Here is a 14617-nt window from a genome sequence, read left to right on the forward strand (position 1 = left end):
AAGCTATGGTGTTGGGGTGTGCTGCACAAGAAACACCGAGGGAGGAGGGCCAGACTCCCACCATGGGCTCAGTACCTCCCCCAGGCCTGCCTGTCCCATTCTCTTTCTAGATCAACCAAGGCCTCCACCTGGAACTTTGCCTGTTCCCATCAGACACCAAGCAATACCCCTCCCCATGTAGCTACCAGTGGCTGTGACTTCAGGGGCCACTTTCTTTGGTCTCCTCCCAAATGCCCTCATTATGTGTCCTTGAGCTGTCCCAAATTTCCCAGGTCTGGGTGGGATGCTTGTTGAGTCCCTTTGCAGTCTTGTGTCCCCAGTAGGTATCACCTCCCATCCTGTCACATTGTCACGGGCCTACAAATGATGCTCGGAAGAGCAAAGGCCACCTGCTTTGGGTACTCCTCTTTCAAGACATAAAACTAGACACCAGAGCCTAACCCCAAGCTTTATTGCCAGATTCAGCCTTCAGTGAGATCAGTCCTAGTTAACAGCAGAACTAGGATTGCCCCCAGTGCTCAAGAGTGGGGATGGACACTTGTCACATTTGCCACAGCAGCTTTGGTCTGAGACTCTTAACACACCACTCCCCTGCAGCAGGCCCAAGGAGGGATGGAGGGTTCTGGGACAGTGGGGCAACTTCCCTCAGGTGACAAGGCTGTGGGAGCATCTGGGGCCTGTGATGTGACCACACAGGATGGGACTGACCACATCCCATATGGGATGCCCTGGTTCAGGTTGACCTCATGTTAGGCTTGGGAGAGGTGAGGTGAGTCCAAGCTTCCGAGGTGACATTTGCCCTGCAGACAGCCAAGCCACAGTGCTCCAGACCTGGGGCCCAAAGAGGCAACCACAGGAGCCAACCCCCTGCAAGCAAATGCTGACAGCTTTCCAGAATCTTACTCATTTACAGACAGGCTGTTCTGCCTGGTTGATGTCAAACTGAGGAGCTAAAGCCATTCTCCTGCCTCAGCTAAGATAGATGTACTCACTCAGGATGGTGCAAACTACATTTGCACTCATGTTGAAATCCACAGGCCATCTAGAGATCACAAGGCCTGCAAGTACCAAGGACAGTTGCACAAGAATGGCACAGTTGGGCAATAGGACAGGTCCTGTCCAGAGGCAGACAGAGCCCTGCTGAGAAGGCTATCCAGATTAGGTGTAGGCCTTCCCAACAACAAAACAAGTTCATGAGCTCCATTCCCAAGATTCCCCAGCATCAATGAATGAGAAAGCCAGCCAGGCAGCTTAGAAAGGCTCGCTCACATTTATTATGTGTCCTCTCACAGACTTCTTTTACTCCTGCTGCAGAGCAGCTGTGTTGTGAGGGAAGCAGTGGCCACTGTCCCATGGACGACTTGGTGGTGGTGGGGGTCTCGTCATGAATGAACTGGGGCTGGACTAGTGCAGTCAGGGTCCCGGGCCATCCTTCTTGCCCAAATACATTCCATACCTTATGTTCCAGGTTTCTCCTGTGAACTTAACATGTGCTTCTTAGATATCTACAGTATATGGCACTCAATCTCCCAGCTGTCTAGAGAGGAGAGGACCAAGTGGCTGCCAAGGCCATTGGACAGATTGAAGGCCAAACAAGCTATGACCTCGGCCCTGGGTGAACAGCATGACACAGGGACAATAAGCCCCTCTGGCACCAGGCCTGGTTTGAAGCCAAGCAGTGTGCCTACAGCACCAACAGGGTAAGTCTAAGGCTGCCCCAGGCTAGCCCTTCCTGGATTCACTGAGGGGCATGGTTGTGTGCAAAGGCAGAGTAGCATGCCGGCTGCACAGGCCGTCTGCATAGGAATTCTTTCCCCCAGCAGCCGGACAGCATCAAGTGTAGGGACGGGTTGAGTCATGTGATGGGGCACTCAAGGACGATCCTCTGAGGGAAGCCTTAGCCACAACTGAGACTGCAGTGACCAATGTCCTCCAGTCTGAGGAAATGGGGCTCACCCTGGGGCCATTCCATTCAAGGCCCTCAGTGGTCAGGATCCGTGCTGGTCTGCATCACATCCACGTGGTTGTAGGACTTCCACGCCTGCCCATTGCAGCTCTTCAGGATGCTCCCCAGTTGCCGCCCGGGACCCACCTCAAAGGTGCTGGGGAAATCAGTGCCCTTCTTCCGCTTGTAGATGGAGTGCATCGTCTGCTCCCACTTCACTGGAGACACCACCTGCTGCCCCAGCAGCTTCCGGATGTGCTGGGGATCCATGTATTTATGCCCACTGACGTTGGAGTGGACAGCAACCAGTGGCTTCTTGATGTTAATTGTGCCTAGAATTTTCACCAGGGGCTCCACAGCTGGCTCCATGAGGCAAGTATGGAAGCCACCACTTACTGGCAACATCTTGGTGCGCCTGAAGTGATACTTAGCAGAATTCTTCCGGAGAAACTGCAGGGCCTAATGGGAAAAACAAGAGGAATCTTATAGAAGCAAAGGTTCCAGCTGTTGCTGGCATTGTGTGTGTGTGTGTGTGTGTGTGTGGTGTGTGTGTGTGTGTGTGTGTGTGTGGTGCGGTGCTGGGATGGAATCCAAGGGTCTCTGTGTGCCAAGCAAGACTTCTGCCATTGAGTTTCACCCTCAGCTCTTGCTTGGCTTTTGAGACGAGGCCATCATACAGAGGTCAGGCTAGCTTTGTACTCACAATCCTCCTAAGCTTCCTGAGTGCTAAGATTACAAGTGTGCCTTATCACATGTGGCCCACAAACCCTTCAGCTCTAACCTTAGTCCACTTTTTCAGTTTTTTTTTTTGACTTACTAATTTTTGTGTGCACCAGTGTTTTGCCTGCATGTATATCGCACATATGCCTGGTGCCTAAGGACAACAGAAGAGGATACCTGATCCCCTGGAACCGGAGTTATGGATGGTCGAAACTATCATATGGGTTCTGAAAACCAAATGTGGATCCTCTGCAAGAACAAGTGCTCCTAACCTCTGCACCATAATCCCTCCAGTCCTGATGGTCTTTTTGTAGGGAGTTGATGGTCACCTGCCCCCCCCCAAAAAAAAGTGACCATGCCTGGTAAGTAGAAACGAAGTCTATCTTGGCTTAGAACTGACCAGTGTGATGTTCTACCACGTCAGATTAGTCACCAAGGGGCTGTAGTGCTCACAGGTTCAGAGGTAGTATTTGAAGACACCTAGCAAAGGTAACCCAGATAGTGGAAGGAAATCACCAGAGTGAGAACTGTGTGTTTGCAGTTTTGTTCATTTTTTGAGTCAGGGTCTCACCAGGTAGTCCTGGCTGTCCTGGAACTCACTCTGTAAACCAGACTGGCCTTGAACTCAGAGATCCTCCTGCCTCTGCTTCCCAAGTGTTGGGATTAAAGATGCGGACCATCGCACTTGGTTATATGTTGTTATTTTTGAGGCAGGGTTGTAGGTAGTCCAGGCTGGTCTTGAACTCATTCTGTGGCCAAATCCTTTTGCCTTCACCTCCCAAGGACTGGGTTTATAAGTATGTGCCTTCAGCCCAGATACTGGGACTCAAATTTGGCCTTCAGTGGCACATGCTTGAGGCAGTGTAGATTGTGAGTTCAAGACCAGCATAGGCTATAAAGAAAGACTCAAACTTCTGGCTCTTGTTTCTCCATCTCAGCTTCCTTTTCTGTGAAATGGGATAAAGATGCCTTCTAGATGGTGGACTGGCAGTGAGGGAGTTAGACATAGCTTCTAGCTGTACTTTCTTTTTTTCTTTTCTTTTCTTTTTTTGTTTTTGTTTTTTTGAGACAGGGTTTCTCTGGCTTTGGAGGCTAGCTGTACTTTCTTGGCATCTCAAGGTAGCACTGGTTCCAGCTGCCACTTCCACAGGGCTCCTGCCCCTCCACTTAGTGCTTGACCTGCCCTTTACTGTGTCCCTGGACTGGTGTCACCTTGTTATACTGCTCCTCCTTTGACAATAGGAACTCTAATGGGTCTTGTGTCCCTAGTGCTAATACACAGAATATCTTGGTAAGTGATACTTGGGGAAGCAGCAGACAGCAGAAAACCGAGCACTTGAATGCAAATTATCAGACACTCAAGAAAAAGCCAGGTACCTAGTAGTGGTGGCGCACGCCTTTAACTCTAGCACTCGGGTGGCAGAGGCAGGCAGACCTCTGTGAGTTTGAAGCCAGCCTGGTCTCCAGTGTGAGTTACAGGATAGCCAGGGCTACACAGAGAAACCCTGTCTCAAAAAAACAATAAATAAATAGGTAAACAAATAAATAAAAAGGCCAGGTAAAAATGCTAGACAAAGCCACAGAAAACTGCTCCTTTCTCAAAGCAAGCAGCCAGATTACAGGCATAGCAGCATGGAAAGGCCTGGACATGGTGTGGTCTGGCCCTTTGACCTGACCCATGAGCCAGATGACTGGGTCAGAAACCAGTAGGTGATAGCCTGGCTTCTGCTCCCCTCTGCAGCACTCACTCTGCTACATATGGCCTAGGCCCTTGGCCATTTTTTCCAGGCCATGCTCTTCCACTGGAACCTCAGAGGTATGCAGACTCCCAGCTCCATAGCCGACTAGAGTCTGTGAGGGTGGCTCCCACCAACACTAACCTCAAGGTGTCCTGAGATGACCCTGCAGTCAGGAAAGAGGTAGTTGGACACCTGGCACACCGGGTTCTCTATGCCTAAGGATCTGCAGTGCTCCTGGGCTTCCATGCAGGCAAGGGAGAAGTTGGACTGACGTTGGCCGAGGACAGACAGCATCCCACTGGGGACAGCTTCAGATGCTTCTTGCATAGCTTCGGCTCGGACCTTCACTGCATACAGACCTATCCAGATAGAAGTGTGTTTGGAAGTCTAACTGTGAAATGGAGGGTGAGTCATCATCAAGGGAAATAGTAACAGTGGTGCTGACCGCCAGTCCCAGGGCCACAGTTCTAATCATCTTTATCTGCTGTGCTGAGGGGTCACATCCAGTATAGAAGAGCACTTACTGAATAGAGTAACCTGAGTTCAAATCCCTCGCATCTACATGAAGTCAAGTACGGCTATGTAAGCCTATAGCCCAGCAAAGTGGGAGGGTCAGACAGAGGCAGAGACCACCAGCTGAGCTCTGGGTTCAGGGAGAAACCCTGACTCAGAGGAATGAGTGGTAAGAAACACATTGTCCATCTCTATCCTGTTAGTACGTGCACATAGGTCTGCATACCTGCACACACATGTGCATACAACCACAGGGTGGGGAGGAAACAAGTGAAAAGCAGCACGTCCACTACAGTAACACAAATAACCAGGGCTGGAAAATGGCTCAGCAGTAAAGAGTGCTTCTGCTTCTGCAGAGGGCTAGGGTTCCATTCCTGTCACCCACATCGGCATCCTACAACGGCCTGCAACTCCAGTTGCAGATAACTCAGTGCCCTGGGTACTGCATACACATGGTGCACACAAACTCATGCAAGCACGTACACATAAAAATAGAAGTATCTATAACCTAAGAAGGATAGGAGACTCTTTGATTGTCACAGCTGTGAGTGATTCTACTGACAGTGATGGGCAGACCAGCGGTCTTTCTATAAGGAGTGCACTACAATTCTCAAGAAAGCCCCTAAAATCTCCTGGTATCAAACATCAGTGTGCCTGCTTTGGAGTCCAGGGAAGGGGACAAGAACAGACTTGGAACCACTCAGTGTCAGGCAAGCCACACCTTCAGGTTCAACTTCCCGCTAGCAAACCAGGACAATAACATCCACTTTGTCTGGGCTGTTATAGAACATGAAAGCTGTTATTTAAGAAAAACTGAAAAGGAACAGCAACCAAGACCACCAGACACACAGGCAGTCATAAAACTACAAAAAGCACATGAACTTCATGAAACATGACTGTCATAAACCAGGCATGAATAATCCATGCAGAGCCCAAGAACCCAACACTGCCAAGGCAGGAGAGCAGAAATGGGCTCGGGAAAGTGATGACAGGGCTGCACCCAGGCAGGCTGCTCTAAGACTGAGACGGAGAGGAAGGGCCATTGACAACACCCCTGTCCACTCCTGATGTCTGTTCCTTAGGCTGAACAGAATGAGGAGAGACACGGGAACTGCCCAGGGCTTGACTCACAGGGCCAATCTCACAACCTTCTCTATGCATACCACTCACTCAGGAATGGGTATATTTGTGTGAGATTTACAGCTCCATGGCCCTGGGTAAACTGTGGGGCACACACATATAGAAAGAACTGCTGATGAGAAGCAGGAGAAAAGACAAAGCAAGGTGAGGGCAAGTGTGAACACCTCTCTCCCATGTGTGTAGTAAAGTAGTAACTATGGCAGATGCCACACAAAGACATTTAGTATTCACCTATGAACGTGCTGTCATTCTGTAAACTGCACACAGACTACAAAACTGGTACTTTCAGTGGGACCTGGAAACATCCCTATCCCTTTCATAATACTAATATGTTTTTAAAACAGCATTGGGAAGCCAGGTGGTGGTGTGGCACACGCCTTTAATCCCAGCACTTGGTAGGCAGAGGCAGGTGGATCTCTTGAGTTCAAGGCCAACCTGGTCTACAGAGTGAGTTCCAGGATATCCGGGGCTACACAGAAAAATGCTGTATCGAAAACAAAACCCAGCATTGGGGCTGGAGATGTAGCTCAATGGCAGACTGCTTGCCTAACATCTTGAGGCCATAGGCTCAATGTCCAGCACCACTCCCTCAAGAACACCTCATTCCCTTTTCTTCCTCCTCCCACCCCAGTAGCTTCTGCCTCTTCTACCAACTGGATTCATGTATTATGGCCAGTTGATATTACAATTTAACTATACAGTGGCTGTACTATCTATATTCCTAGAAGCCAGAACCTGGGCTGATTTCTGCACATCCTTAACCCTCCTCTTCTATAGGGCATGAAATGCTATTCATGCGGGCTGACATTCGTTTCTCTGATGACCACTGTTATTAAACATGTGCTTGTTGGCCATCTGGGTCTCATCTCTCAAGAAATGAGCGTTCAAGTCCCTTCCCTGTATTGAACTATAAAGCAGACTTGAAAATCAATGAACTGATCAGTCAGTCAGGCACTTGTGTGTGCTTTCGCTCTCTCCCTCTGTGTGTCTGTCTGCCTGCTTTTCCTTCCCTTTTTGAGACAGGGTCTCACTATGCAGCCCTGGTGGGTCTGGAACTTGATATGTAGACCAGGCTGGCTTTGAACTCACATAGTTCCACCTGCCTTTTCACATTTTCCAAGTGCTGGGATTAAGGGCATAAGCCCCAAACTCAGCTCAAGAGATCTTGCCATAACCTCCAGATTAGCCAAAACTACAAGCACGAGCTACTGTGTCCAGCTTCAACAACAACAAAAATCTTAAGAAAAAGTCTGGGGGGCTGGAGAGATGACTCAGAGGTTAAGAGCACTGACTGCTCTTCCAGGGGTCCTGAGTTCAATTCCCAGCAACCACAAGGTGGCTCACAACCACCTGTAATGAGATCTGGTGCTCTCTTCTGGCCTGCAGGCATATATGCAGACAGAACACTGCATACATAATAAGTAAATAAATCTAAAAAAAAAAAAAAAAAAAAAGAAAAGAAAAAGAAAAAGAAAGAAAAAAAAAGTCTGGAAAATGGCTCATCAGTTAAGAGTACTAACTGCTCTTGTTCCCGAACTCTGGATGCTGGGAATGGGCTTTGCATACATACATTAGGCAATAATCAAGTATTCATTGACTCTTTCATGTAACACTGAATACCTTCCAGTGTGACAGGAAGAGAGTGAATGCCTTAACAATGCAAAGGGAGAGCCAGCAAGAGGGCTCAGTGGGTAAAGGTGCCTGTGGCCAAACCTAATAACCTGAGTTCAATCCTAAAAATGCACATGCTGGAAGGAAGAATAAACTATTTCCTAAAAATTGTCCTCTGCCTCACACACACTGTGGCAGTGCACACACACACACACACACTCACAATTTTATGTATTTTTTTATTCAAAGTGATTTTATTGCTTGTGCACACAAGAGAATTTATGCCACTAGAGCAGAGGCTGTGGATGACTCATATTTCAATTGGGTGGGAGGACCTGCTTAGTCTTATAGTAACGAGCCAGCCGGTGAATTCTGCTCTCTATCAGAATCAGGGGGTACTTAGCATCCTTATCCTTTCTGTTCCTCTCAAGATGCTTTCGGACAGCAACAGCTTTCTTAATCAAATGGTAGAGATCCTTAGGGAGATCAGGGGCAAGGCCTTTAGACTTTAGGATTCTCAAGATTTTATTACCAGTCACAAAATGGACCTGGGCCACACTATGTGAGTCCCTCAGGATCACACCTATTTGGGAGGGAGTTGGGCCTTTCTTGGCCAGTTTGTAAATCTGTTCCTTCACATCATCAGATGTCAGCTTCAGCCAAGTGGGGACGCTACGGTGGTAGGGCAGCACCAACTGGGACAGGCCCTCCTGGGAGCATGCATTAGACCCATGATGGCGGAGGTCTGGCAGCAAAGAGGATTTTTATGTAATTTAAAAAGGAATGCAGAGGGCAGTGAAGGAAGGTGGCCATGGGAACAGACTTCATGAGATTATATAGGAAACCTGCACTGAATCCTTTAGACTTCAAAGGGGATCAGGGGAATCTGGCCCTTGAGCTCCAGGGTCATCTGCAGTCCTGTGCTCCCTTCCGGACAACCATGGAGTAGGTCCAGCACCACTGTCCACAGAGTCCCCTGTCCCCACTGAACCCAGCAAGAACACACTCTGCACAAGCCAAACTCCTGTGTACCTTCAGAAAACTCCATGGCTCCAGCAAACACGAGGGCTGCAAACTCTCCCACGCTGAATCCAGCTGCAGCAACACAGTTCTCAATGACCTGTGGTGACAGAGCAGGACATAAGGCTGAGCCCTAAGGTACAGAGCATTCAGTCCTAGGATATGCACCTGGGAATTGGCAGGGCAGTTACGTGTCACCACGAGCCAATTCTATTGGCCTGGTACTCCAGCTAGAAGAGAGCACACAGCTGGGCCAGCAACCCCTGAGTCTAGCCCTTTCTTGATGAGAACCTCCCTTAGAAAGGCAGGCTAGAGCCAATCCTAGTCACACCATGACCCAGAGTCTCGATCCTCTTGCCTCTGCCCAGAGCAGTTTTTTTGGGCATATGGGATGCAAAGTTAAATGCACACTGCCTATGACCACTCATGGCTGTAATCACAGCCCTGGGGGAGACTGAAGCTAGAGGATTTTGAGTTTAATGACAACACAGATACATTACAGTTCATCCTTCCAATGCTCCCAACCAAAAGTACAGGCATTAAAAATATGATTTTTCGGGCCACAGAGAACTGGATTTCAGTCCCCCAGACCTACTTTACAGTACTACTAAAAGTAGGTAATGCTAATCTCTATAAAAATCTCGGCATAGGCTTGGCCCAAAGTAAGCACTGAGTAAATGAAATGTGCCATAGGACTATACTCATTCCTGTAACCTTGAGCCTCCTATCATACCATCTTACAAGGTGACTGCAGAGGTAAAACAGAGGATCTCAGCACCAGTTAACATGTATTACTCTGTTTCAACAGCAAGTGAAGTCACATGCTGTAATATCTGCCATGCCGTTTTCTGTCTTTTTTAAGACAGGGTCTCACTATGTAGCCCTGATTGGGCTGGAACTTGCTATGTAGCCCTGGCTGGTCAGATCCCCTGAAACTGGAATTACAGACAGTTATGTGAGATGTCATGTGGGTACTGGGAATTGAACCTGGGTATTCTGGAAGAGCAGCTAGTGCTCTTAACCACTGAGCCGTCTCTCTGGACCCTCAATAAATAAATTAAAAAAAAGATTTATGTGTATGAATGTTTTGCTTGCTTGAATGTTATTTGCACATGATACACATACTTGGTACCTGCAGAAGTCATAAAACGGTGTTGGATCCCATGGAACAGGAATTATGGATTGTGACCCGCCACATGGGTGCTGGGAACCTAACCCATGTCCTCTTAAGTTCAGAGCCATGTCTCCAGCCCAACACATTCATCTTTAATGTACTATATTAACTGTGAACTGTGTCTCTTCTAAGATGCAAACACCCCTGGAGCAGGGATCCCTGTTTCGTGCAGGAGGTCTAGAATACTATCATGACGACCGGAATGGCGACCAGTAAGATCCACACTGAGGACCCCGCAGACCCAGTAGACTCTCCTCTCGGCTCACCGCCGGCTGCAGGTGATGAAGCTTCTCCACGGCGGCCAGCGAGGCCACGAAGACCGCGGGTTGGCAGTGCACGGTGCGGTCCAGGTCCTCCTGAGGCCCGTGCAGGCACAGCTCCAGCAGATCGTAGCCCAGCACCCGGTGAGCCGCTTCGTAGAGCTGGCGCACACGCGGGAAGCCAAGCAGGCCGCCCCCCATGCCGACCATCTGGCTGCCCTGGCCGGGGAAGAGCAGCACTGAGCAGCGTGAGGGCGGCCGCGGCGCCAACGCCTCCGGGGCCTCATCCTGGGCCGAGCTGGCGTCCCGCAGCAGTTCTGCCACGTCCACGGCGTCCGGCGGCGGCTCCCGGAGGCTCGAGGCGGCGCGGCGTCCCCAGAGCCCCCAGGACCATCCTGCCCGAGCTACCCGGGCGCTCATAACGAAACACATAGGGCTGTTTTTTACCGCGGCGACGGAGGAGCACTGCGGCTGCGCAGCGATGCGGTCCTACGCGTATTTCCTGTCGGGTTCGCCAGGCAGCCAGAAAAAAAAAGTTCCTATGTTTCTGATCCACCCCAGCTCTCAAACCATTTGCACTTGTGTCTTGGTCTGTGGGTTTTTTTAAACCTCTCTCCCCAGGAACCACAGACAGCATTCCACAGTGAGCCCTCAATAAGTATCTCCGTACTAAAATGTGCAACACCGTCCAGTAGAACGTGAAAGAGTACTGCGAAACGCTCCCCCATTTTTTTTTTTTTTTTTTTTTTAGCCCATGATTATGCCAACTGTACTAAGCAAGCAGTTCTAGTGTTTCCTACAAAACACAACTAGATGCCCATAATAAGCAGCCAATACATCTTCGTGCCGTGGATCCAAATCCAGGATCCTTTTCAGGTTCGCTTTTTAAAATTCCTCACGTAACAAATGAGGAGACAAATGTTTCAAAGATTGAGTGACTCCTGGTTAGTGACAGAACAGGGGACTGGAAACTGTGCTTGTGCAGTCTCTGAGAGATAATTTTTTTTTTTTTTTTTGGAAGAGTCTGGGTCAGACTGATTTTTACCTCACCCCTACATTCCATTTCTGGAACTCTGATCTGTTCTCATTTTCTGCCACTTTCTGCTAAGGTGCCCAGGACACACACAGGCGAAAACAACACACACACACACACACACACACACACACACACACACACACACACACACACAAAGCACACCACAGTATTTCACAATGAGAAGATCTATGTGGAGGTATGTTTCAGTGTACTGTGGCTGGTATGCTAATGCCATAGGCTTCAGGGCCTAAATAATAGAAATTATATCTCAGAGTTCTGGAGGCTAAGAAGTCCAGGGTCAAGCAAGACACTTGCAGATGCCGTGTCTGGAAAGTCTGTTCCCTGGTTTGCAGACTAGCTTTTCCTATCCCCACACAATAGATGGGGAGTATCTTTTTTGAAGGGTATTAGTCTAAGTTATGAAGGCTCTACTTCATGACCTAATCACTCCAACCCTCCAGGGCCCTATCTCTGAATACCATCATACTGGGGATTAAGGTTCAATATAGGAATCTTGAGGGGACATATCACTCAGTCCACAGTAATCCACATCCTACCATCTATTTCACTGTGTTTGAAGAAACTCAAATAAGCATTCCAGGATGTTCATCTTTTTTGTTATTTTATTTTATGTTTTCATATATTGAGATGAAAAGATAGATAGATAGATAGATAGATAGATAGATAGATAGATAGAGAACCTCACTATGTGGCCAGCCTGGAACTCTGACTCATAGAGATCTGCCTGTCTTTGCCTCCTGAGTTCTGGGACTAAAGGTGTACACCACCACACTTGGCTATTTTTTAATTTTAATTATCTGTATATGAGTGTGACTGCTTATGGAGTCCAGAAGAAGGTGTTGAATCATTTGGAGCTAAAGTTATAGGTGGTTATGAGCCACTTGAGAGGGTGCTGGGAATGGAATTCAGGTCCTCTGCAAAAGCAATATGTACTCTTAATTGCTGAGCCATCTTTCTCTAACCTCGAAGTCTTGCTTTTGACTAGGAAAAGTGCTATGGTGGTTTAACTAAAAATGTCCCCCATAGGCCCATAGGAAGTGGCACTATTACAAGGTATGGCCTTGTTGGAGGAAGTGTGTCACCGGGGACAGCCTTTGAGATCTCAGATGCTCAAGCCATACCCAGTGTGGCATTCTCTTCCTGCTGCCTACAGATCTAGATATAAAACTCTCAGCTCCTTCTCCAGCACCATTTCTGCCTGTATGCCACCATGCTTCCTACCCTGATGATAGAAAGAAGACAAGCTGTGTTACCTGTCCTTGCTGACCCCCAGACTGTCTTCAGACATGTTGAAAGTGGAAGGGCAGGACTCATTCCTAAAACCTTAGCTACATGCAGTAGCAGCTGCATCTAGGAACATGGTAGAAAGAAAGCTCAAAGTGTATTTGCAAAAAGACTTAAAAATTGGTTAGATCCTTAGAAACTTTTCCTTCCCCCAGCCACTGGTCCCTCTCCTGGGACACACCTGAGCTTCAGTTTGGAAAAGGTCAAAGGGAGAGGAGGCATGAATGTGGGGATTCCTCTGAAGCAGGCTGACACTGGATGCTGGATGAAGAGCCCCACTCCAGCTCTCTGCTCCAGCAAGCTCCTAAAGTCTGACCCTTATACTCCTAGTCGTAGAGATGCTGACCATTCCAAAAGGAAAATCCTGAAGTCATTGATATTCCAGGAATAGAGAACCTAAATTAACAAACTGTCACCCACAGATATTCCTTCCTTCCTTCCTTCCTTCCTTCCTTCCTTCCTTCCTTCCTTCCTCCCTTCCTTTCTTTCCTTCTTTCTCTGTCTTGTTTTTTTTTTTTTAAATGGGATTTCTCTGTGTAACACTCCTGGCTATTCTGGAACTTACTCTGTAGACCAGGCTGGCCTTGAACTCACAGAGACCTGCCTGCCTCTGCTTCCTGAGTGCTGGGATTAAAGGCATGTGCCACCACTATCCAGTCTTGTTCATTTCTTTTGAGAGAAGACATCCAAGGATTCCTGGGCATCCGAAGAAAGCCTGTTATGAACAGAAAAGAAAGCCAACATACAGAATTTAGAAACTGAGGAGAGAAGAAAATAGTTGTCTTTAAAAATTAACTTTTTGGCCAGTGAGATGGCTCAGTGGATAAGGATGCTTGCTACTAAGCCATGAAATCTGAGTTTGGTCCCTGGATCCCACATGATGGGAGAAGAGAACCAACTTTTGCAGGCTCTCCACAGACCTCACATACAAAATAAGTATATGGGGGCTGGAGAGATGGCTCAGAGGTTAAGAGCACTAGCTACTCTTCCAGAGGTCCTGAGTTCAATTCCCAGCATCCACATGGTAGCTCACAACAATCTGTAGTGAAATCTTTACCCTCTTCTGGCGTGCAGGCACACATGCAGGCAGAACACTGTATACATAATAAATAAGTAAATCTTTTAAAAATATATATGTAAAACATTTAAAAAGGAAAATTATCATTGACCTCTTCAGGAGGTAAGACAGTGTGCTTATAAGACAGAAATGGGCAATGATATAATCGTATATAGGGAAAAAATAGCAAAGCAGAACTGAAACACTCAGTGAAGTCCAGAAGAAACCACTGTCTCAGAGGTGGGGGTGGAGTGAGGGACATCAAACAAATAAAACATAAGAACTAAAGCAAGACCAGGGAGTGAGGGATCAGCACAGGAAGTCCAGGGCCCTGAGTGACAGGTGTTCCAGAAAGAGAAGTGAGGAAACAGAGGGCAGGAAACCGTCGGGGGGGGGGGGTTCAATTCTGACAAGTAACAACCAGGCCTTTCCACAATGACAGGGGCTGTTGAAACTCAGGCCTGGTGGTGCACAGCAGTAGCCTCAGCACTTGAGAGATCAGGACGGAGGACCATGAGTTCAAGGCCTGCCTGGATTACACAGGAGACTCCAAAATAAAGATTAAAAGATGAGGCAGGCAGTGGTGACACATGCCTTTAATCCCAGCACTCAGGATCCACTCAGGCAGATCTCCGTGAGTTTGAGGCCAGCCTGATCTACAGAGTGAGTTCCAGGACAGCCAACGCTACACAGAAAAACCCTGTCTTGAAAAACCAAAAAAACAAAAACAAACAAAAAAACCAAAATCAAACAAACCAAGAATTAAAAAAAAAAAAGGGGGGCTGGAGAGATGGCTCAGAGGTTAAGAGCACTGGATGCTTTTTCAGAGGACCTGGGTTCAATTCAACCATCTGTTAACTCCAGTTCCAGGGTGTCCAATGCCCTCTTCTGGCCTCTGTCGGCACCAGGCATGACATGGTGAACAAACATGCATGCAGCAAGATACCCATACATGTAAAAATTTAAAAAGCACTTGGGAGGCAGAAGCAGGTAGATCTCTGTGAGTTTGAGCTCCAGGACAGCCAAGGCTACACAGAGAAAGCCTATCTTGAAAATCCAAAAAGTAAATAAATAAATAAAACAAAAATAAGAAAGAG

General features: G+C 47.9%; 1 protein-coding gene and 1 pseudogene across 2 annotated transcripts; both read right to left on the minus strand.

Annotated features, from left to right (window-relative positions):
• Positions 1-433: 433 nt before the first annotated feature.
• On the minus strand, positions 434-10605 carry Mcat (malonyl-CoA-acyl carrier protein transacylase). 2 transcript variants are annotated; one of them, XM_027396125.2, is made up of 4 exons: positions 10129-10593; positions 8701-8788; positions 4546-4763; positions 434-2404 (listed from the first exon to the last, which is right to left on the minus strand). In XM_027396125.2, exons 1-4 carry the CDS (start codon positions 10552-10554, stop codon positions 1982-1984), a joined length of 1155 nt encoding a protein of 384 aa, XP_027251926.1. In that variant the 5' UTR covers positions 10555-10593; the 3' UTR covers positions 434-1981. The 2 variants fall into 2 exon arrangements, with proteins under 2 accessions (XP_027251926.1, XP_027251927.1); XM_027396126.2 differs by lacking the exon at positions 4546-4763 and having other exon boundaries at positions 2226-2404; positions 10129-10605.
• Positions 7930-8416, minus strand: LOC100768552 (annotated as a pseudogene).
• Positions 10606-14617: the final 4012 nt, after the last annotated feature.

The sequence above is a fragment of the Cricetulus griseus genome, chromosome 2 (assembly GCF_003668045.3).
Source record: "Cricetulus griseus strain 17A/GY chromosome 2, alternate assembly CriGri-PICRH-1.0, whole genome shotgun sequence".
NCBI classification, from domain to species: domain Eukaryota; kingdom Metazoa; phylum Chordata; class Mammalia; order Rodentia; family Cricetidae; genus Cricetulus; species Cricetulus griseus.

What these genes read in the sequence shown, in the direction of transcription:
- Mcat (XM_027396125.2), bottom strand. Translation starts at nt 10,554, where the DNA reads ATGTGTTTCGTTATGAGCGCCCGGGTAGCTCGGGCAGGATGGTCCTGG. An exon ending in AGCCATGGAGTTTTCTGAAG is followed by an intron (nt 4,764 to 8,700) that starts GTACACAGGAGT and finishes CTATCTGGATAG; the next exon opens with GTCTGTATGCAGTGAAGGTC. An exon ending in TCATCTCAGGACACCTTGAG is followed by an intron (nt 2,405 to 4,545) that starts GTTAGTGTTGGT and finishes TTTTCCCATTAG; the next exon opens with GCCCTGCAGTTTCTCCGGAA.